The sequence below is a fragment of the Ptychodera flava genome, chromosome 1 (genome assembly GCF_041260155.1).
Source record: "Ptychodera flava strain L36383 chromosome 1, AS_Pfla_20210202, whole genome shotgun sequence".
NCBI classification, from domain to species: Eukaryota; Metazoa; Hemichordata; class Enteropneusta; family Ptychoderidae; genus Ptychodera; species Ptychodera flava.
Window position 1 is genome coordinate 58,636,300 of NC_091928.1, and position 25,500 is coordinate 58,661,799.

General features: G+C 37.0%; 3 protein-coding genes across 3 annotated transcripts; all 3 read right to left on the reverse strand.

Annotated features, from left to right (window-relative positions):
* Window positions 1-2,237: 2,237 nt before the first annotated feature.
* On the reverse strand, window positions 2,238-11,606 carry LOC139141934 (collagen alpha-1(III) chain-like). The gene is made up of 5 exons (XM_070711703.1): window positions 11,436-11,606; window positions 10,695-10,997; window positions 9,629-9,772; window positions 3,136-4,616; window positions 2,238-2,525 (listed from the first exon to the last, which is right to left on the reverse strand). Exons 2-4 carry the CDS (start codon window positions 10,918-10,920, stop codon window positions 3,688-3,690), a joined length of 1,299 nt encoding a protein of 432 aa, XP_070567804.1. The 5' UTR covers window positions 10,921-10,997; window positions 11,436-11,606; the 3' UTR covers window positions 2,238-2,525; window positions 3,136-3,687.
* On the reverse strand, window positions 2,278-3,688 carry LOC139146066 (monocarboxylate transporter 10-like). The gene is made up of 2 exons (XM_070717517.1): window positions 3,136-3,688; window positions 2,278-2,525 (listed from the first exon to the last, which is right to left on the reverse strand). The coding sequence occupies exons 1-2, from the start codon at window positions 3,686-3,688 to the stop codon at window positions 2,278-2,280; spliced, it is 801 nt and encodes a 266-aa protein (XP_070573618.1).
* A 3,291-nt stretch (window positions 11,607-14,897) lies between the features above and the next one.
* On the reverse strand, window positions 14,898-25,470 carry LOC139141938 (uncharacterized). Its single transcript, XM_070711717.1, has 9 exons — window positions 25,375-25,470; window positions 24,538-24,650; window positions 23,672-23,875; window positions 23,131-23,172; window positions 21,792-22,003; window positions 20,837-20,926; window positions 18,965-19,307; window positions 17,269-17,565; window positions 14,898-16,575 (listed from the first exon to the last, which is right to left on the reverse strand). Exons 2-9 carry the CDS (start codon window positions 24,647-24,649, stop codon window positions 16,229-16,231), a joined length of 1,647 nt encoding a protein of 548 aa, XP_070567818.1. The 5' UTR covers window position 24,650; window positions 25,375-25,470; the 3' UTR covers window positions 14,898-16,228.
* Window positions 25,471-25,500: the final 30 nt, after the last annotated feature.

The window sequence follows — 25,500 nt, forward strand, 5'->3', positions numbered from 1 at the left end:
AAGAGGCTTCTCATCTAATCTGTTTAAACAACAGCATTAAATGATCGTTTGATGATAAGAAGACATATTTAAGTACGCATGCGTTCTGCTCATACACAATACATCGAATGTTCGTATTTTATAAATATGTATTGACATATCTGCATATTCATAAGATATACTCTAAGGCGCACCCTACAGCACTCCAAAACATGGTTCCTAATAACTCAACGATATATCCCACAATGCCGCGTTCTTCAATCTGACTATGGTGTATCGCAATATTAGACATTTGATGACATTTATGTAATCAGGTACAATTATCTCACGAACTGAATATGTTTTACTTTGATTATTTATAAGTACGCTGACCTCATCATTTAAATTTGAATATGCTGACCCAATTAACCTAATGACTTTACACAGTCTACTTATGGCAATGTTACGATAATAGTCTTTATGGGATGACCTCATCACTTGTGAATAGAGCTATGAATTTGCACTTTTCGGGCATTTTTTGGTATTTCAACATTCTCTTTGAGGTCAAGGGCATTGAGTCAGTAATGGTGTTGCCCCTCATCCGGGTCTATTTTACATTGTTCCGCTGAGTATCTATATGTCAGGTTAATAATATTTGGACAAGGCAGACATGTTTGATACGGAACAAACGTTGTCAATGAATGTAAGAACAGCCGTGTCATACAAACATACTGATGTATAAACAAGATAAATTGACTTGGAAGTTGTCAGAGGTATTGAGACTTGTTCATAGTTGTAGCTAACAGTAGCGGGTGTCTGTTGAAATGGAAGATAATTCACTCGATCTTTTGTTCTGTGTTTTCTGTCTTTGCAGTACTCAATCAAAGAACCTAGGTTTCTGTACCGTTTATTATATAAAAGTATACATAGCACACTAACCAGGTAAATACGGGGCCTATGACCTGTGCTTGGCACTCTACTATCACGCCATTTCACTGGTTCACTGACCTTTTACTTATCACTGTGCAAGTCATACATAGGTTTAGATAAGATACACCAGTTGTGTACTCAGCAATGCGTGAGCGTCTACCTAGAACGTACTGTGAGAGCGTCTACTCAAGGCAATGACGATTATTGGTGACAGTCCATTGCAAGTTGTGAATTGAATATAGAAGTTAACGGTCAGAGAAGAAAACTGAAAGATATTATCTCTGTCCGCTATAACACTGTTCTTATATGCTTGATATAGACAGGCTGGTTATCTCTTATTATCAGATTTGTTATCTGCATTTTCTCATCACAAATTGATAAACTGTACACAACTTTCAAAGCAGAAGAACATTTCATTGTGTTCCATACAACTTACATTATTCCATTTTTTCCTAAAGTTTACTGTCGTAGAATGTATAAGTCCTGCCAAGGCAATAAACTACGTGCAATATACAATTAGGCGACTAATGAAATCTAATACACACTAATTCAATGTTAAACAATAACAAGAAGCAATAGACACATACAGGTAGTATTTACACGTTTAAACACTAGAGTGTTCTTAATATTATTAGTGGAGAACAACAAGAAACCGCGTTTTCAGACAGAACAAAAATACTAGAAATTCACCAAATGTTAGAGTTTAATTCATTAATTCGTTAATTAGTTATAGACACAAGACCTGTAATTAAAGTCCCATGGGCCACCACAGTAGCGTTGAGCTAAATTGTCCTATTCTACAACATTCAGTGGTACATTCCTCTGGACAGGTGCCAAGGTCAATGTCAGCCTAGCAAGTGATTAATTTTTCTCGCGAGCAAGTCCATCGAAATTATGAGCTAGTGATTAAAATAGCGCCCTCACTCCAGTGCTATCGTTTTTTGCATGAATTCATGCTCATTGCTAGGATTTTCATGGGCCTTACAACTCCCTATATTACCACAGAATGCTACAGCCATCTCTCAAAGCAATCTGCATTTTTATCCAAGTAGACAATGAAAATGCAAAAATATTTCAAATCTAAGATCAACCAAAGGAGCACCAACGCGGTATCAAAAGTAAAGGTCTTCACTTTTTTCACCAGAACTATGAAGTGAATTTCTGGTCTTCTGTCTGTAGCTTGTAAAAGTGAATAACACGTTGTAAACAATTAGCATCGTCGTAAAAATTGTCATCGTTTTTATGTCGTTGTTTTAATTTATTAACAGTATTTTAATTATCCTGACAGGGCAAGATCAAGTCTGTATTACTGGAATATATGTGTACATATGTGAAATAAACAATAGGTGTATCTGAAAATGCAATAAGTTTAACCAGTAAATGTATTTACTAGACTGATGAAATACATGCATCTACAACTGTGTTTTCATCTTCTCTTGCAGGCGGAGTTGGTCTTTCAGCGTTGGCCATCCTTTCTCTCATAGCAGCCTGCATTTTCTGTTGAATTGTTTCAGTGATTTGCTTCTGTTTCATTGCAACACGTGGTGTTAACAAACACAGTACTGCACCAAGGACCGAACAGCCTCCAAGAATGCAAAACGACATCATATGGGAACCGCTATGGTCATAGGCTAGTCCTGTAAGTCAACAACGCAAAAGTTATAATTCACAGCGTCTTGCGACTTAGCCTGGCCATATCAGATTCAGATCAACGAATTACTAACTTTTTACATAATTTTATTATTTTTGACGCGTTCATGTATTTTGCTTTGTGAAATATGTTGAGTTATAACTCAATGGAACTCGTCTGTTATTGCGACTGACATAATTTCTCTTATGGCAGAATTTCTGTTACATATCGTCATTGATGTACTTGCTCGGTACAATGTTAATTTTGACAATAATATGCGATTCAGTGCGTTTTATCCAGTGTAGTCAGAGTGACATTGTTGTGCTTCTGTTGTCGCTTACTGTTTAAACCTCCAGAACTATCGGTCATTCGTTCAAAATTACTGAGCAACATCGCCCTCTATGTTTGATGAGCCGGTGACTTGCTATGCAGTTGGCATTTCTGATGTAACTGCACAGGTTTGATACAAAAATCATGTTCGCACACAAATTAATGGCACGGACATCAGAAATTCTGGGCAGCAATTTACACAAGATTTGGTGACGATAATGACATTGTTTAGAGCCTGAACAGCATACAGACCCTTTTTGGTGACACTTTAAGAGATGCATCCTTACCTGCAATGAGTGGACCTAGACATCCACCAATTCCGTACCATATCATGAACAGTGCTCTAGCTGTCATCAGATTTAATAGTCCTACTGCCTCTCTCAAAAATGCCAGCGTAAAGCCCTGTATTAAACCATTGCAAACACCAAATACGAAACAGCAGGCGACAAGACCAGGATAAAAATTCCCAAGAGGAAATATTAGACCGAGTACTCCAGAAATGAAGGAAGATACACCAATTACTTTCATTGGTTTACCAATCTGTCGCTTCATGAGAACACCCTGTAAGATTCTGCCAATCAGAGTTGAGATACCGATGATGGATACCAAGATGACTGCCTTAAGTCCACTGCGTGGATTGATACTCAATGCTCGCGGCATCATATGTAAAATGCTACCATAGAACAACATACTGAATAGACAACCTACAACGGACACTAGTAACAGCAATGGACATTGACAGAACAAGGAGAAATTGAATAATTTTAAAATCATAACGTGAGGGGGTGGCTTCTTCATGGGTGGACCACCTCCCATCATGCCCATAGCTGGTCCTCCCATCATTCCAGGGGGCCCTGCCCTCCCATCATTCCAGGTGGACCCTGCCCTCCCATCATTCCAGGCGGACCCTGCCCTCCCATCATTCCAGGCGGACCCTGCCCTCCCATCATTCCAGAGGGACCCTGCCATCCCATCATTCCTGGCGGACCCTGCCCTCCCATCATTCCAGAGGGACCCTGCCCTCCAGTAGGACCAGAAGCACTCTGACTTCCCATAACAACAGGTGGGCTCTGGCCATTTATTGGCCCGGGTGGTCTTTGTCCTGGCATCACCCCAGGTGGACCCTGCCCTCTGCCGACATTCTGCGAACCCTGCCCTCCAATTACACCTTGTGGTCTCTGTTCATTCATTGGTCCAGGTGGTCTTTGTCCTGCTGCCATTCCAGGTTGACCAATAGCACCTGGTGGTCTTTGACCTTGAATAGGTCCAGGTGGTCTTTGTCCCAACATCATCCCGGGTGGGCTTTGTACTGCCATTGGACCAGGTGGCCTTTGACCTCCCATCATTCCAGGTGGCCTTTGACCTCCCATCATTCCAGGTGGCCTTTGACCTCCCATCATTCCAGGTGGCCTTTGACCTCCCATCATTCCAGGTGGCATTTGACCTCCCATCATTCCAGGCGGCATTTGACCTCCCATCATGGCAGCCATTACATGTGGTGGTGGAGGACCCATAAGGGGAGGACCCTTGTTTGCAGGTGTTCTGTACAAAGCAGCTGACACACAAATATTTGCATTTAAAGCGGCAATAATCAGAAAGGAGCCTTTCCAACCGTATTTTAAAACAATCAAGGACAGCAACGGAGGAAGAACAAAATGCAAGAGCCCTGCAATGACTAAAGCAATTGTCATGGCTTTGGGAAGCTTCTTCCTGAAGTATACATTAAAGATTGCAAGAGCTGATCCAAATGCAATACCATATCCAATCCCTGTAAGTTAAATGACATTCTAATTACAAGATAAATAAAGAACCCAAAATGAATTCAATTAACTGGACATTAACAATAACACCGCCACCATCAGATGTTTTCCTAACGCTAGTTATTACGATTTGCATTGTTTTGAAAATAAAGGGTTTTTTGTGTGAAATCAATAAACTTTTAAAATTAAATATCAAATAAGTAACAATTACAAAGTTTATGAAGCGAATTTCTACAAAAGGCTGCTGCATCACAAAGTTTACGTAACTGTTATTTCTGTTATTAGTTTAAGATTAGTCAATGGAATCAATTCAATAACTTAAATAAAAGTTTTATTTTAGAAATTTTATCTTGTTTTATCTCACAAATGGCATCCTTACTCTGCGCATTTCATAATATTTCATAATAACTGCTTCATATAAGTATCTAACCTCCTGAGACCGACATTTGCCTGATTTGCGGGGCACTGTCATTAAACTCACGGTTTTGCTTTGTTACAGTTGTTTCATGTATTCATTTATACATTTATATTACGTGTAAAATACTCCACATGGCTTTGCACTCAATGACATAAAAATATAAAAATTACCATGGCGGTAGAAATCCTTACGGTAGAAAGTAATAGTCCCAGTCAAAATAGGGTTAGACCCACCACAAATTGCAACAGAATGTTTTTCTTCGGAATGCATTTCAGAGAGGTACCCAGAACAACATATTAAAAGTTTACTCGAATCCACCTTGGGGAAATATGTCTAATTTGCATAAATCAAATATGGCGGCCAACCATCCAACAAAATAACATAATTTGCTATATATCACATGTTAAACAAGCTATTTCAGTGATTTCAGAGTCTGACACTAGTAATTGGCCCAGAGAATTATTTTGGAGGTATAATGTTTCATATAGGTACTTCATTAATTTGCATAATTCCAATATGGCGGCCAACATTCCTACAAAAGACATTTTCGATCATATATTAAGTGTTAAACAAACTATTTCAGTGATTTTAAAGTTAAAAGTATATTTCTTTGGCATGGACAAACGATTTTCGAGATGCTATGATTTGCATAGGTAATTTGTTATTCGCATAAATCCAATATGGTGGTCAACATTCCTACAAAGGACATTGTCGGTCATATACCACGCATTAAACAAGCTATTTCTTTGATTTTAAAGTTTTAATATTTTTCTTGGGTATGAAGAAACACTTTCAGTGGCTCAATTTTTACAAAGGCCCTTTGATAATTTGCATAAATTAAATATGGCTGCCATATTAATGCCCATGGCTTAATGATTCTAATATAAATAACGGTTTTGTTATAGTTTTTAGCACTAGAAAACTATCAAGAAGAAACTGTTAAGTCCTTGGACATTCATTTTTAAAATTTGTTTGATTTTTCTGTATATGACGACTGTTAATGAATGTTAGTCTTCTGAATGATATATTCTCTTTCTAAATATAACATTGAATTCATCTGTGTGTGGATTTTCGTAATTTGTAAGGGTGTTTTACACTCTACAGTGTCAAAGCATGTAATCTGTAATGTTTACTGTTAAAAAAGGGGTGTTCAAAATCATTAGTTTTTAATTAAGACTTAACCCCCTTCTTATGGACGGGTGCATCTTTATAAGATCACTTAGATGATAGGCAAGAAGTCATCACACATACCAGCAAAATACAATAAAACAACAAAGCTAAAAAAACAGAAAAAATGATATGACGAAATAAAAAATGTCGTAATACACACAAATTGAAACTTAGCACTATTGCAAACAATGTCAGATTCCTAAAAACTTTCTGGACACACAAACCCAAAAATCTGAAAACTGCATGCTTTAGCAAAGACTTACAATTAATCCAAACACAGAATCCAACTATTACACAATACAAAGAAGTACATCTTGAGTCATTTTTCCAAGTGTCATTTTTCCAGATGTACATGTTTGTATCGTGTAACAGTTGGATTCTGTTGGCTAATGAGTTGTTTGAATTAATTTTAAGTCTTTGCTAAGCATGCAATTTTCAATTTTGTGAGTTTGTGTGTTGATCAAGTTTTAAGAGTCTGACATTGTTTGCATCAGCGCTAAGTTTTAATTTGTCTGTATTGTGGCATGTGTTATTTTTGGTCACATTATTTTATTTTTTTGCGTTGTTATTATCTTTGTTGTGTTTATTGTATTTTTGCTGTTATATGTGATGACTTCTTGCCTATCATCTAGGGGGATGTACCAAAGATGCACTCGTCCATAAGGAGGGGGTTCAGTCTAAATTAGAAACTAAAGATTTTGTCCACGACTTTTTTAAAACAGTAAACATTAAAGATTACATGTTTTAATACTGTAGAGTATAAAGCACCTATAAAAATCACAAATAATACGGTACACAGATGAATCTAATGTTATATTCAGAAAGAAATTATAATTAGATGACTAACAATCATTAACGGTTGTCATATTTAGAAAAATCACAAATAATTAAAATTGCATGACTTTCTTACAACTCAATAGTAAACGCACATCAACATATATGTATTTTAATCCGTTCGGAAGTCATATATGTAAGTCTACCAAATTTGCTTTAACATTCTTTTCAAAATACAGTATATTTATGGGGTATTTTAACGAATTCAGGTATCACAGACACCTATTAAAATAAACTTTTATTCGTAAATGGATCGTTATTGTAAGTAAATTTATTGAATATTTTCTACATTTTTAAAAATAAATGTTCAAGGACTTAATGTGGAGCTGCACGTTGCCAACACAGTTTGTTTTGAAGGAATATTTCTCATCTAAGATGACAAGGAACCCGTACAAACTATTTTGTGAAATGTAATATTTCACTTGAACAAGAGTATATCCTCATTCTAAAATGGCATGGGCTGAACGACTGACACTCAAAAAAGTGCTTAAAATCATGGTTAGCAAAATAAAAATGCCTCTAATTCAAATGTAAGAATTTTATTGCAAAACAAAATAGTTGTTTTGTTATATAGCATTTAAAAACATAATGTGAAAATTTCAGAAAATATGACCCAGCCAGAACAGAGTTATATTCTTTGGAAATCTTGAAATTCGAATAAAAGGGAAGCAGGAATTTGGGTGATTTGCATACATTTGCATACACTAACCCTTCTATATCATGCAACTTACGACTGCTTGCCAAGGTAAAAGGTGAACCTAACCAATTTTTAATCTTGGGTTAAAAATTAATAAAAATTGAAAGAATATTTGCAAAATACAGTGCGTTGGCTGCAGTGCCCTCTTGACAGTTTTTTCTTGATATTCCTATTCCTAAAAACTCTACCATAACCTTATTTATATTAGAAGCTACTTGGGCATCAATTTGGCAGCCATATTTAATTTCTGAAAATCATCAAAGTGTCCTTTAAAAACATTGAACCACAAAAGGTGTTTCTTCATGCTCAAGAAATATAATTAAACTTCAAATGGCTGAAATAGATTGTTCAATACATTTTATGACAGAAAATTTCTTTTGTATTGGATTTATGCAAATTAACGAAGTGCCAACGCAAATTCATTGCACCTCAAACATCATTTGACCATGCCAAGAAATATACATTTTACTTTGAAATCACAGAAATAGCTTGTTTATCCCTTTGACTGCTGTAATTTTTTACACCAACATTTTAATGCGATGTTTTACCAATTTCTGTGAACATTTCTGTACGTTTTTTCATAATTTTGGACAAAATGGATATCATTCAGCAGCAACAGATTTTAATTAAAAATTTTGGCAAAAAGCAGAAAAATTGACTGTGGTACATTTTATAAAGTGACAGAAATAGACTTTGGCGCCCAAAGGGTTAATACATTGTATATGACAGAAAATGTCTTTTGTAGGTATGTTTGCAACCCTATTGGATTTATGCAAATTAACGAAGTACCTAAGCAAATCATTGCATATCGAAAAGTGTTTGTCCATGCCAAAGATATACACTTTTAACTTCGAAATCACAGAAATGGCTTGTTTACCCTTTGACTGCTGTAATTTTTTACACCAAAATTTTAATGCAATATTTTACCAATTTCTGTGAACTTTTCTGTACGGTTTTTTTCATAATTTTGGACCAAATGGATATCATTTGTCAGCAGCTACATATTTTTATCAAAATTTGGAAAAAAGCAGAAAAATTGACTGTGGTACATTTTATAAAGTTGACAAAAATAGACTTTGGCACGAAAAGGGTTAATACGTGGTTTATGACAGAAAATGTCTTTTGTAGGTATGTTGGCCACCATATTGGATTTATGCAAATTAACAAATTACCTATGCAAATCATAGCATCTCGAAAATCGTTTGTCCATGCCTAAGAAATATACATTTAACTTTAAAATCACTGAAATAGCTTGTTTAATACGTGGTATATGACCGAAAATGTCTTTTGTAGGAATGTTGGCCGCCATATTGGAATTATGCAAATTAACGAGGTGCCTATATGAAACATTATACCTCCAAAATGATTCCCTGAGCCAAATAACTAGTGTCAGACTTTGAAATAACTGAAATAGCTTGTTTAATATGTGATATATAGCCAATTATGTTATTTTGTTGGATGGTTGGCCGCCATATTTGATTTATGCAAATTAGACATATTTCCCCAAGGTAGATTCGAGTAAACTTTTAATATGTTTTTCTGGGTGCCTCTTCAAAATGCATTCTGAAGAAGAAAAATTCTGTTGTAAATTGTGGTGGGTTTGGTGCCAAAATCTCGTAGATTGACTGCACTATAAGTTCATATTTGTGATAGCAGGAATGATAAACACAGTCTTAAATGGTTAAAATATTTACAAAATGCACAAAACCTGATCAATGTATTGTATGATGTAGACTAGACTGGCGCTTGACTTTCTCTCGGCAGCGTTCAGCCTACCACTTAGCGAGACTGTTTACTGATGTTTAGTTCTTCAACTTATTATGTTTTGATACCTATATAGCCACAGACTTGGAGCAAATCTAGATTCAGACGTTTTCTCGGAGTTGTGAAATCAAACTTACCGACAAGAACACCAAGAGTAAGATACAGAACAGCAATGCTAGGTGCGAATGAACTGATGAAGTAACCGGCTGACGAAAGGACGCCCCCTATCACCACAGCCGACCGATGACTTCGTATACGGGATATCGCGACTCCAATATTACCTGTAAAAATACCAAGCATTAAGTTAGTTTCAAAAAGGTTCGACTGTAGGATCAACGCATTGCCTACTTTAGGGAAAATTGCATGATTTTTTAAATGACTAATTTAGAATTTATTTCGTATCTAGCGTAACAAGCAAGAACGCGTCGACGACAGCAAATCGAGAGATCAAATATTTTCCTACTTAAGGCGTGATCTTTCACCTGGTAACACAGTGTTTGTAAGCTTTGACCTCTTCCAGAATATGAATACAAGATAACGGCCACTGAACAGAGGGCCTTTAGCCTACAATAATAAATCCAGCTTTGTCATGTCTTGAGTTAATGTCAGTGATTATAACCAAACGTACGGACATTTTTACGTTGAGTGGCGGTCCAGCAGTTGTAAAATATTATTGATATTTGTCAGGTGGTAGTTACATATGGCAGTGAACAGTCGTAGTTAGTAGAATTGTCTGAGATTAGAGTATCATTCATTGTGTCTACCTTGTCCCTATAGTACAATTCACCATTGAAAATACCGCTGTTAAGCTTGCTTATGTTGTACAAGTTTGTGAATAACGCTAGTTTTGTCATGACAGTAATTAAAGCCGGTCCGGTGTAATATCAAGAAGCAGAGAGACGAAAGGTTTACCTCATTACATTTATGTTAAAAATGTTTCTTTCTGATTGTGAAACGAAGCCTTGTGAGGCCCACACTTCTGCACATACTTTCTGCTGAGCGACTGAAACAGAAATCTCGGTTTGAACTTCAACAACACTTCCACCACGATGTCCAATGAAAACTATTGAATTTTTTAATCAGTGTGGCAATTAGTTCCTCAGGCACGGTTATATTTTCTGTACAGCCTTTTGATAGACAGTGTATGTCAATTGGTTTGTAACTGGAATAACTTTGAATGAATAAGATAGCTGTACCACTGACCTGTTAAGAACATAAGGAGGAGAAGAAGAGAGAATATTCCAGACACGGCAGTGGAACTGACTCGGAAATACCGTTGTATGGTCAGTAGCATCGGAGACAGAGACTGTGTGAGTGACACACACATTGAAAATACAATAGATGATCCAACAGCGATGACCCATCCCCAGCCTCCATCTGGAACTGGTTTCATCATCTGCATCATCTGCATCATCTGTTGTGGGTTCATTGTGATGACGTCACGCGATGAACGCTTTCACCTTGATGACGATTATGTGCTTCCTAGATAACTATTGTCTTGCTACTCTGTTGAAGTACATTAACGACAATATCAGAATTTATATTTCTCTTTTGGGAAATTTGTAAAGGCCTTAACATCTGATTGAACAGTTTCCTGGCGTTCCTTGTAGTTTTTTTTGTATTGTTAAAGTACTGGATACCGAGTGAGATATGGATATTCTGATGTGAATGGAATTGGTTTCTTGTGTTCTTGGACTTCATGTCTTAATGTTCTGTGCTTTCCAACACACCTCAAATCAAAGCGGCCTATGATCGTACGATGAAAACACATCAAATTTGCATTTTACGGTACAAACGTTGAGGATACTCCAAAGTTTGTATATATTAATATACGTCAAGATTTAAAAAGGTTTTCATTCAACTTAAAAGTGATTAGAATGCTTTTGCCTTGATCTTTCTTATTTCTCAACGATTACCATGAAAACACTTCAATGAAATACTTACCAATCAGTCCTGGATCTGTACGACGACCATTCCAGTATCCATCGATTCTAAACTGCATCTGATCAAATGGACTTACTGGTATTTTAAGTTTGAAGTACTGTCAACAAGGTTTTATTGAAAGGCCAAATATATTTTGCGTGCCTTTTATGACAATGGTAAAATTCTGACTGGGTTGAACTTTGACTTAGTGTCATGATGTTAGTAGATCTGGATCTTATTCAGAATTAAAAATATGAATGATAAATTGTCTAAAAATTCTTAATTTCAAAATTGACATTATCATTATGGTTGGTGAGCGCATCACTTTTGATGAAAGCATTTAAAGTGTTGCGATGATGAATACGAGTTGTCAATTATGCAACATTGTGTTGCTTGTCAACAACTGTGACGCGCTTCATCGACGCTCATAAGGTTTAAATTATATATTATGCAAATTTCAGAATGCTATATGGCAACGCTATCAATCAACAGTTGTGGGGTCAATACAGTGTGTCAACACACCTTAGTACAGTCCATGATGACTGTTCGTCAATTTTGTACCAGTAACCGAATCGTGACACGTACTGAGAGCTTCAGCGTTTCAGAAAACAATCTCAGAGGACAAAAATATCCCTTCTACCCATGGAAATGACAAATTGCTTCATTCGAGGCAGCGGCATTGTGGAAGTTTTATATTGACTGGAATCTGAGCCAAGAGTGTGCCAACTTCAGGTTGATTTTGTAACATTTATATTACATTTTCTAGATCTCTTCAAGGTGCATATTTAGAATTACATGAGTCAAGATTCCAATATTGCATAGCTGACTAACAATTTTCTCCGATCTCGACAAATGCATAATCAATATTCCTTGCTTGTACTCGGTGTTTAAAACGTCCGCGGTGCAATGCGACCAGTGACACTCTATTACAACGGATCAGCTTCAAAATATTTTCAAATCACATAAAGAACCCCCCCCCCCTTAGATAAGGACCATGTGGTTGAGGTATATGTCATATATTTCAATTGCTGCCAACGACTTTGTGGTCTCGTTATCGTATCAGTAATATCTTAACATCGAATTAGAGTAGCGTTTGTCTAGAAAAGATGAAAAAGAATCATATGAAGACAAATTTTACTCTGCTTTTGATCACGTGGACATAATCATAATCAATTCTTCTCTTGACGGGTCGTGAAATGTTGTCATAGTAACTGAGAGATTTGGACGACCACTTCCTTCATTCCGTCTTATGAAATGGTTTCGCCTTGCTACCCTCATACGCACCTGAAACTTTATCAATCTGAACGCGGCTCTTTGTTATCAAATTGACAAAGTTGCCGGTAAAACTTCCATGTATTGCGGTGAGCACTGTACACTTCAACGATACTTGGCACAGGTATTCGGTACGACGGACAGTGGACGCGTTCAGATTGACCAAAGCGATTGCACATTGTCAACAAACGTTGCTCTCCCTGGCATACACCACAACTATGTGCAGTATGTGAGCCGATAGTCTCACTGAAATGCCGAGTCACGCCGTAAAATGGAAACAGTAGCAGAGCCAGTAATTTGTTTCATTCTTGAATGGTACAACCTGCGAGCGTCTGTCGACAACGATGACCAAAGCCTATCGCAGACACTATGGCAGATGTCATTTACTAAAGTAATCTAGGTTCTAACTATGTGATGTACATGTACTTGAAATGTGTATTGTCTTCAATAGTGTATTTATCGTCAATGCTAATCATGCTATAGCAAATACACATGAAATGAGGAATAATTGTACGTAATTTTTTCAAAAAATCGGGCATCATATGACACGAAGAGGGAAGGACATTAGAAAAAACTTAATGCATGCCATTGATTATCAATTTTTATTCTTGAATGAAGAATAGATAAGTGTGTAAAAGTTTGTAAAACAATTGAGACGTAGAGACCACTGTACTTTGATAAATGATAGCAGCATGAGACTTTACATAGAAGTAGGAATCCCATGACAACGGCGTTACATTGATTTCAACTCTGTACAGACTGAACGGTCAACGACGCTGTTTGCCAAAGTTCACGTGACCTTATTGACTTCAGTGGTCACGTGGTTTAATCTGATGCGGAATATGGCGTTATTGTGTAATTGTATTTTTTTTCTTCTTTTATTTTCTTTAGCACTGTTGATAAAATACAGTGAAAGCAAAGACTGCTCTTAACGTGACAAATGAAACCCATATTATAAACACTGTGAAAGTCAGAATCATCAACATCAAAGAAATTGTAAAACAGGCGAAGAGCATTATGTACTTTGATGCTTTGAATTATTTTTGGGCAAATTATTTAGTATCACAACGCCTCGAGTAATCAGTGTTGACGGGGGAAGTGAATATTTCTCCCGCATTACCAGGTAGTCAAGGAAACCGTCAAATGTTCAATGACTCAACATGTTTACCAATACAGACATGTGATCGGATTGTGTACTTCAGTTGGCATGGTAACGGAAGTAAAACAAATGTATCGCCATCAGTTGATGTATAATGTGTGCTGCAATAATATTATGAAATACTTTGCATCATTATCTGCTCTTAGTACTGTGTCGTATTTTGCAGTTGAAACCCTTTTTGTTGTTTAAACTACAAAGAACCACCATTAAAATTATCACTGGAATACGGGTATATCTAGACTTGACTCAAGTCTATGAATTAAAAATATTTTGGTGAATGCGATTTAGTAGAGAAATCTTGACTGTTTCTGACCGCGATGTTATGGTTGCTGACGAGGAGAAACTCACTGACGATCGCGTTCACTCCACGCGTGCGTAAATGCATCGCACGATCAGACGCGAAAACAGCGTTGGTCTGGTCTAACTGAGTTCATCTCACTTAAAGCGTTTCAACATAAAAAACATCATCAATACGTTGTAACCTACGGAAGTGATTTTATTTCACATAATCAACGACGTGAACCAAATGTAGGATCATCCTAACATCTCTGTCATCGTCTTCCGTACCAAACATTGCCTCGGTATACTCTCTTCAAGTCTTGTTTTTTGTGTGGTTTTTTTGGGTTTTTTTTTGCAACTGATGCATATTTACCGCGCCTTTCCAGACGTTCAGCATCGGCTAAAATTCAAACTCACTGATCTCGGCAATTATCTGGTCAGTGCCGTCACGGACATGCGCTGTTATGTACTACTGAAGATAAGCTGCGCCCTAAATCTTGCTTTCCAAGGCAACCTACATACCCAGTGTATTCATTGATCAGCATATCCATGAGCATCGCGCATGCGTTGTCTGAAACCTCAAATCGTTCAGACGACAACGATTATTTCGACATTATTCACGATAATTAAAATGATAGCAAAAATCATATACACTTTTCTCGAGGGTCTATGCAAAAACACTACATGCGAAGGCAATGAAAAAGAGAACTCTGACAGCATGTTGCTGTGATCATTTCAGTTTGCGAAAAGTGATTCCTTCAAAACTTCTGAAACATTTTTAAAAGTTTGTTTATTTTATAATATAAGTTTACACTTCACATGCATTCCTTCCATTCATACACAGAGAAACACTCCTCGATGTAACATGAATACATCTGATTTGTAGGAGTCAAGATTTGAACAGTGAAAGTAGAGAATTGAGTTGAAAATCATGGATTTATCCATTGGTTAGCTGTTAAGGCTATGACTTCTTAATCCCTCGTTATCGAAATTGAACACAAATTGATTGATCACAGGCGTCGACTTTTTATTAAACTCCGAACAGATATGGGACCGTCTCAGATTGTCGCAGAAGTTCAAGAAACGAAATTCCTTCGCTTAGATCTTAACCCTCTCCCCCCTCCCCCTAAACGAAACTTCAAAAGTGCGAAATGTTCATGTCTACCTGAGAGTACATGTTGCATTTTGCTACAGCTACTAAAGACGTATTCCCCTTGCCACATTACAATTAGAGTGATCGATCAGATTTGAGTGCTAACAGGGCATTTTACCGCATAAAAATTTCATTTTATTTTACTTTCCCTTTTTGCATCTCTTGTGCTGTTCTTGTCTTTGTGAACACGCAATTTGTACTTGGTAGGGGCGGTAAATAAGCGGGAAACTTTGACAAGGGGGCCAAGGCATGTTCAATCATATTACAACGACTATGACCAGGTGCATTACAAATGAGAATAAAGACATCTAGTGGTTAGAGCAGACGCTCATAAATTATAATAGCACACTTTAAAAAATGATACTTTTGTCTTTGTATAATTTGATGAATGAAAGGTTTAGGATACTGGTTTAGGTTATTGGTAAATTGTGTTTGTGGCAAAAACGAGATGGAAACAGTTACAAATTTGTTGGCAAGAGTGTGCAGTTTTTCTTTAATTTAAAATAAACACACGAAAACTTGTGATCACAAAATAAAAGTGCGAAAGTGAAGTTCACTAATTGAATGGAGGTCAAACCCCCTCCCCCCCTAAACGAATGAATTTCGCTTTTTGAACTTCTGCGACAATCTGAGACGGTCCCTAAGATCTAATTATTTCCACATTTTGCCTCTACATCAATCTATATATGATACCATTACCCACAAATTATCGTCTATTCATAAAGCAACAAGTCTTGTATGCTTGCATGTTTTATTTTCATTTTCTATCTGGATCAAATTCAAACGAGATACATCCGAAAAAAATAAGGCTTTCTTTGGTAATTGACTTTTTTGGATCATTACTTCACTTGTCTTTAACTAGTCGTCATGGTAACAAATTAAGAGAATTATAAACGCCAAATTTCTAGTAAACAATGTTATGGTAATGACACTAGCAACAATGCAATTATGCTAATAATAGTAGCAATAGTGCAACTGATGTTGAGCATATCCACCAGTGTTATAGGGAGCAAAACCAACGACGTCATCCTCGTTCAAGATGTTCTCATTGTCCCACAGAAACCATTCTTCACTGACAGACATGCCGTTCACAGCCTGGCAGTTTGCGGAACGTTTAATCAAGACAAATGGCACTTCTTTTGGTAGATAGAGTGGATCATTGGGACTACCATCTTCGCGACAACAGTAGTAGATCAACGTGTTTCTGTCGTATGTTCCATCGGGTAAGGTGCCGCCCAGAGCATTGCCTTGTGGAAGATCATCTTCATCGTCCCACAAAACGTAACCAGCTGCAAAGCCTGCAATTAAAGTAGTAGTAGTAGTAGTAGTAGTAGTAGTAGTAGTAGTAGTAGTAGTAGTAGTAGTAGTAGTAGTAGTAGTAGTAATTGTTGTTGTTGTTGTTGTTGTTGTTGTTGTTGTTGCAATTGCTGTTTGTTGTTTTCAAAATGAAGTTTTTCGTATTTAAGCCCCTTATCATATTAAATACAAACAATATACAAGGTGATTTAATATGAATAACAAAAGGCACAACACCAAGTGCAACTTAATGAGTAGCAGTGGTGTGGGGAAGACTAAGAAAGAAAGGAGTCAAGCAGCTGATACAGTGGTGTTTCATCTACAGTATGAGGGCGCTCTCTCTTTAACCATGAATTAGTCCCATAATGGAACGCCAATGTATCATCAGGCATGTTGGCAAACTTCCAAAGTCTGAGCTGTCAGCATGTAAAGCGCTTTCAATTTACCAGGTGTCAACCCGGGGTGTCAATAACATCATCTACATTATTCTGTTTGTCACAGCCACAGCAGTAGTTCAATGAGACTCTATCAATACACTTGATGGGGCATTTGAGAAACACTTACTTGACAAAGGATATATGATGTACATAAACTGGATGTAGATATTCCATGGAACTATGACTGCACTATCAATGATAGATTATAAATATCCTAGATTGCAGTAGGTTTTACCTTGTGTTGCCATGGCTACTCACCTTGAGGACACAACCCCGTTTTGTAGATACAATATTCACCAGGTCCCCACACCCAGTCTTCCGTTGCCACTATTTCTTGTGTCTTCATGCAGAAATTCTGTTGTGAGTCGGTATTAGTGTAAGGTCCCTCCAGGTTGTACGGAGAACTCCACTGGTTACCAAGACCGTCGTTTTCGTTGTCTTGGAAACGCCAACCACTCTCATAGGCAAAGCCAACACTGTTTGGACATCCATCCAGAGGCGTTGGAAGGCCGTATCCTCCTTTGGGCCATGTGATTGGAGTTTGTACGATAGGATCTAAAACAAAGTGTTTGCATAGAATTACAATCGGGCGGCCATCAGAAGTGGTAGACGTTTTTAAACTTTATATTTTGCCGGTAATAAGTGTTTGGTCTAAATATCAGTTGATCATTTCAACAATCATAAATAAGATGAAATCTCTTCTTATGGAGAAATATTTGAAGAAGTCAAATGCATGCATGCATTGTGCCAATCTTAAACAGTCATATCTATTCCGTTACTGGGATATTCCCTTCCCCATCCCCCCACCTCAGGTTAGGAAATGTCCATACTGGAGTCTAACTCACTTGTCATCTAGTCTGACGTCATCAACTTCAAAACAGGACAACTGTAGTCATCCAAAGGTGAAGTCATTTATTGACTGCTGAGTGGTTCACTTGAAATACGTCTGTACTACCGGCACTCTTACTTAAACTATATTTAAAGTCGTCGGCACATGTCAAAACAGTCTGTAAGAGTGTCTTCTATTGTGTTACAATTGCTTCTGGTCACATTCGATGCTAAATCATCGTTTTACACCATCTCCACTAAAATTTCTTCCTTCTCTAGTGATAAAATTGATTTTTTTATGTTTGACAGAATGTCATATAACTACGGCAATGTATCAAATAAGAAAGAGGGTAAGTATTTTAAGAAGTAAGACACAGTTACAAGTCCCGGAAATGATGAACGTGGATTTGTTAGCCGGGCAAATATGAAATAACCGGTCCAATAATCAATACAATTCGAGGCAAATAATTTACCAGGTCCAAGAAAAAAACAGAAAATGACAATACAAAAGTGTCTTCTTGAACCACTGCTAAGTGCTGGTACTAGGTGTCTGGAATGGGTAAGTGTACCCTGCTAATATAATGCTATAACCGCCAAGGTTCACAAAAAATGACAAATTTCGTGAAATTAGGCAAAAACTATCAAATTACTTTTGTATGATAAAGCAATGAATGATTTCACTCATAATATTGGGAATTGATTTGTCATACTTTGATATCATCTATTATATCATACCAGTATATTGAACGCGCAAATGCAGCGATCTGATTGGTCGAGACGTGAAAAGAACCGTGGTATATTGGCGATATACCACGGCTGGCACACGCGCGAGCTCTCGGCAAGAGCCAAAATCCTTTTTTTGACGTTCTATGCGAGAATTTCAATATACTGTTATGATATAATAGCAATAAATCACACCCAGCGAAGGTATACCACTCGATTTTGACCAGTTCACTTCATATATGCACTCGCTATCGCTCGTGCATATATGTCGTGAACTGGTCAAAATCTCGTGGTATACCATCGCTGGGTGTGCTTTATTGCTTAAATATAGAATTTCTGAAATGATGCAAGGATCAGGATAAATATATCGCTAGCCAGTGAGAGGATAATAAACTATACTCACTTGAGGGTGATGCAAGTCCTTTGTATTGTGCATAATTATTCAAAGCTGTACTCATGAAACCTTGTCTTGCTGACAAGTCTGCTAGATCTTCCAGCTGACACAAACTGTCGGTGACGTAGAAACAGAATCTGCGCCAATAACTGATACCAAGGGCGTCTGATATCGGCATGATGACAAGTCCAACAGGTTCAGTCATGTCGCCATTGCCTCCTGTTTCCATGACAGCCTTTTCGTCACCAAATTCAGTTTCCTCATCCATATTGTTTATAAATGCGTCCATGTCAACCAGTAAGGAGGAATTGTGCAAACCGTATGGTCCACCTTCACTGACGCACATTGGACACTGAAGAATTAGTGACAGAAAAAATGTAAGCTGCCGAATCTGTTGCCCTCATTGTGTGTGAGACATATCCAAGACACTTTCATTAGGGAGCGTTCAGTTATTAAGGCCGGGGTGGGCCGGCAAAATCCAGGGGGGTCACCTTAAATTTGAAAAGTGCAAAGGGGGAGGGTCATGTATTTTTCAAACAGCTCAGAGGGGGTCATTTAAGTTTCATAAGTATCCGTCCCGTCAAAAAACAGTTTCAGTGTTCAGAAATATTCTGGGAGATAAAAATGATTTGCTGCATGATTTCATTCTCTGAAGTCATTTAACTGTAAATCTGAACAAAAGCATAATCATCTGTCACATGAACATCTTGCCCTGGCAATTCTGAGGCTTGTCTTATTGTAAATTGAGCTCACTGAGGGCAATGTACAATTCCTATTACTTACATATTAGAGATATAGCAAGTTTTGTCAGGGAAATTACTAAACAGTTACCTGTAGACTACTGGTACCATGGAAAGTGAAATGATACTTTTAGGTGAAAAATATAAATATTGTTGTCAACATCTGAACTTTCAAATACCCTATTTAAATCAAGTTCATTTGTATCAATTGTCAAACACCTATAAAAGCACAAATTAATTTAGTTTAGCATTGTAAAAATGTTATTCATATTCTACTCATAGACTCCAATGAATAGTGAATCAACATTTCGGTGAAATTAAAAAATCCAATTTCTTGCACAGATATCAACCTTTAAGCATTCTAGTCTAACCAAGTACTTTATAATGAATTATCAAATGTCTATACATACACAGATTAAGATAGTTTTGTATTGGGAAAAAATTATTCATAGTTTTCTTATAGACTACCATGTATAGTGAATCAACATTATCAACAGCTAATTATCAATTTAATCCAAATTAAATATCAAAATTTTGTACACACACGCTTGCGCAAAAATATTGCAATCCACCTGTAATTTCTATCCAATCCCTTTTGAGGGGTAATGTCAAAATTATAGCAAGTCAGAAGGGGAAATTTGAACATAAACACCTTGTGAGTTTGTAAGGGGGTCATTTGAAAAAATCTGAGATTTTTTTTTTAATTCTATCGCCCCCCCCCCCCTCCAGAGGTGTTTGTGTGTGCAGCTTTACGCAAGCAAAATGGGGGGGTCATGAAATTTTTGTCATCTTAAAAGGGGGTCATAAATTTTTTGGTGCAATGGGTAGGGGGGGGTCACTTATTTTGACTGATGCGCAGGAAGAATTTGCCGGCCCACCCCCGGCCATAATAACGGAACGCTCCCTTAGGTTGGCCGAGTTGAAACTCTCGCTGGTGACAGCAATATTGCTAAAAACCTTTGATTTTATTTTCTTGCCGATACGAAATCTTTAATTTCATATTTTTCTTGTGTTTGCACTTTTTCTCGGGTGCAAAGATGGAGTGTGTCTTGATGACGTATGAGACAGACAATGATGACGCATGAGACAGACAATGATGACGTATGAGACAGACAATGATGACGATATTGCAATGACTTACCTCCTTCTGTGCGTAAGAAACAAAATTGGGTCGTTCATCCATGTATCTCTTTGTAACACGTGATCCATACGTCACTTCAATTACGACATGCTGTAAAGACAAAAACGATATCAGTGTCATTTATTAAATGTCATATATCATATTCAATGTCATTATAGTGTACACAAGTTAACAGGACATGTTCATTTTATGAAAAAAGATTAGTCTGTGTTGCCGCTGTCATGTGGTGTGACGTCATATCTGACCATCTATATCGCCTGAATTATATTATTTTATTTAGTTTCATGAAGCATGGTCTGACGTCATTCTACCTCATCCTCGTATCGTTTTATTTCAGTCAGGGAAGATTTTGTCGTCATCATAACATAATAATCCATAGCAGTAATCGTCACAAGACTTAAATCTCGTTTACCAATCAGGCCATGCATCAGTTTATGGATCAATTTGACAACGACGCTCGAAAGACAGCTATGTTGTATTCATGTCATGCTGATAAAAAGGACAGAAACTTTCATCAGCCTCATTATGGCTAAAGGGTTGGGACAAGTTATTGTATGTTGTTGTCGATGTTGGGGAGCAGTGTAATGTATGCAAACACGAAGCTGATCACAGGAATGGGTGCAGACAGGAAATACAGGCAGGAGAAACAAATATTAACGATCAAAATCAATTTATTTATTTATTTATTTATTTATTTATTTATTTATTTATTTATTTGTTTGTTTATTTATTTATTTATAGGATGTATATCAGCAGGAATACCTATCATTATCGTGCTTTTTTGAATGTTTGATATTATCATATCATATTGGTATCATATTGGTATGATGTACGTACACAATTTATGACTGAGGAATGCTGTTTGATATTTAAAATTAATTTATACAGGAAGATTAATTCTTTGTTTATTTCCGTTGTTTTCAATTAACGACACGGTCGTTTTTAAGTAACTCACTGTGCCCCAGTCGTCAATGAAATCCATGTAAACCTCTTCGTCATAAGTCCTGGGTAAGGAACAGACGGCGCTGGCAAATGCATCGGACAGTGGAAATTCCTCAGTGGAAGCATCTTCAGTACGGTAGCGTGAGTAGCCACATTTGTCCTCCTGTACGTCATCGTAAGTGACCAATCCCTGGTTGTTGTTAGTCTCGTCAATGTAGCCATATCCTACAGAAAATGAATACCGGTGGTTACTTTACTTTTTTACTGCTGTTATCAGGCAAATCCTGTCACGTGACATTTATGGCTTTGTTTATGAAAATGTGAATGTCAACCGTAGGACTCTCTACAGGCTTGTAGGTCACTGTCAACCGTCATTGGTGCTGAATGTTTTTGTATTGTGACATAACACAATTTTCGATACATCGACATTCTATAATGCATATTTCAAATTCGCTTCGATTTACTTTCCTGCATGGTGTATACCAACCAAGCTTTAGGCTTTCGAGGTTAGTTTACGTTGAATGTTCGATTATCGACCTAATCATGACCAAGGTCAACAATACGTCGTGGTGGGTTCTCCCCAGAGCAGCTGGCCTTTCAAAGATATCTAACTTGTTAAGAAATGGTATCTTTGTCTGACAAAGAAACTACGAACAAATCAAAATAGCTCAACAGCAGTTTAGATTAGAATGTATGTACCATCAAATACTCTTCAAGGCAAGAACGGACAATGAGGTCAAGAAAAATAAAAAAGGTTTGTTTCTCATCCTCGCTCGCGTCAATTCAGACCCGCAGCGTCAACTTTTTTTCTGTTCATAAGCAAATAAAATGAAAAAAACGCAAAAATACACGATTGCATAACACAGTGCTGTATAAAACAGGTTAAACAAAATAGCTGACACTGACATTCCATTCAGAACTATACACATATGTCACTGTTATACTAAGCTGTCAAAACTGTGCACTAAATGTCAAACCACAGAATTGCACAAAAATACTAAAGCAACACTGCTGTGCATTTATCTCTGCGTGCATTCCTATGTTGTTTTCATGTTTTTGCGCGTTCTTGTTGGTTGAAGAATAAAAAAATATTGAGAAGAAAAAAATCGCATCACTGCATCATTTTTGCAATATGTCTAGGATGAGAAACAAACTTTTTTATTTTTCTTGTCCTAAGGTACTAGATGGTGAAAAGCCAGAACGAAATACGTTGTAATATTAATACTGGTGTTAATACGATGATACAGTCTAATTACAACAAAACCGAGTGTCATTTGCTCATACAGCATTTGTTCAGTGAAATTATTAAGTCAGTTGTGACGTCACAATAACAGAAATATTACTATTCTTACCGTCACTCTGTACAAAGTTGAATCCATCGACTCCAGAGGATGCTGTGTAAACCAAAGAGATGCACTTGATGAATCAAACGAAAATCTTATCTTATATAGGATCTTCATCTCAATAAAACCACTTCATTCTTTCTTTGTGACGTAATAATTTATAACAGGTCACGATAACTGAGCAATGTTTATGGCGGATAGTTTGGCTTCGGCCTAAAGCTCTTTCTAAGCTAAGTTATGATCCAAGATCATCAAATTCCTTTAAGAAAATTGCAATTTGTCGGAATCAATCTTACAACGATGCTCATACGAAATTGAAAAAATAAATTGTTAGGATAATGACATGTCTGAAGAGTACATCGCTCCAGCTCAGAAAATCACCATGAAATTTTACAGCGTTCATATCAGTGATCGAGAACGTTGTTTCTCGTTAATACTGACAATAGCATCATGCGCTTCTGTTTTTCTCGTTTTAGTGACTGCGTCGATTCATTTGCATCAAATTGTCTCTTGATGACGTCATATCTTTTTAAAGAAAGATGTATCGTACCTGAAGTTACAACGTATTGACTTAATTGTTCTTGATATCTATCAGTTCCTTCCGAAGCATCGTTAAAAATAGTAGTGTTACAACCTCCTGGGAAGTAGGTCTCAGCTTGGTCAGGATTCACACCATCGTTATCGTACGTCAGCAAAAACACAACACGTGTTCCTAACAGTCCTGGATCCAACCCACCTCCAAAGCCAAGCCGACCTTTAGAAAAAAATGCATTCCATTGTGAGTTTTCTTGCTAGCTTTGATGGAAACTAATGCATTGTAATATAGCGTGTATCAGTTTTGATATACTTGGTCTTGTGATGGTGCATCAAGTCATATTTTTGAACAATTTATACTTTCCTAAATATTAATAAATTGTCACACGAGCAAGCATTGCAAGTAATCACTGACAAGGATCACAAAAGTGTGAAATCAGTTCTTTGAAAACATCAAGATATTGAGTAGAGTAACAAGAGTGTAGTAGGAAGAATATCTGAAGATTTCTTTAAGGCAGTATGCGTCTCGAAAGTGAAAGACTTTAACTTCTGCTCAAACTTTTCTTCATGAAACTTTCAACCATTATCTTATCGAGTCAAGGAGAAAAATCAAAGTGCAGACTTTGTAACGAAAGAAACAAATTGCCCAACTTTTAGCGATATTTAAAAAAATGGCCGCCAACCCTGTGTTAACTGCATGGTGAAAAATACATTTTGGCTTTTTGATATACTGAGACGGTGAAAATTTATCTTTCTCCAAGCGCTGTAAAATGATCACCAATAAGTGGTAGATCAGAAAGGAATTGTAGAAATTTTGAATCGAAATATCTGTCCCCGGGGCGCGTTCTACCTTATCTTTGAAATCATTGGATACTAACTTACCTTCTGGGTTACCTTGTATGGCATTATAGCCTACTCCAAGATAATTGGTTGCTTCAGGCAGTTGCGCCCTCACGCGCCACAACAGAACAAGGAATACTAGATACCGGAGCATCCTTATGTGCAAAACAGCGAAACAAAGTTGTAACGAGAATACCGAAAGTAGTTAAATGCAGTGATGTGCGTGACACACAAAGAGATCCATATTAATAACGTGAAATCTATGTATGCCAATCATTCAATTAAAACCTCTATCTGTGAATGAACATGAAAACCATGACGCTGCGTTTTTTCAAGCACTTGATGACGTCACAAAGATTAGGTCAATCCGTAAGTTGGGGACTATTGCTAATAATACACTCTGCAGAGGATTAGCTTTCGATGAATGATCATAAATAGAAATTCAATAAACATTTGCAAAGTGATTTCCATTCTAGTTTACATGGAGATGTATTTAAAGATAAAGTAATTACACAAACACGGAGTCAGGTACACATCGACGTGACCACAGACAACTATGGAAATACACGAAATAGAAAACAAATACCATAACCTGCTTTTTAGATTGGACTTCAAATGACAACATATTTTATAAAGGATATCTCCTTTCCGTTGTTCAGAATTGTCACAATAATTGAAGGTCTGACTAAAATTCTCGTCACTGTGTAAAGCCAGTTCCCAGCCGTTAACGCGGGAAATAATTTTTGTATAAACCGAATAAGCGACATCTTTGAAATTCGCACTTGCAGACCTTTGCACTTTTGTAGAAATTTAAATTTCAAAAAGATCTAAATTTGACTATGTCAAAAGTTCATTTTTACAAAAGATAAGTCTACTTACTTGTTGAAACGTCTTGATAAAAAATGAAACTCGTCTGTCGATACTTGGTCTAAAGTGATTATAACATTTCACTATCACCCAACTTTCCCAAATTATTTAAATTGTGACGTCACATGCCTCATTCTG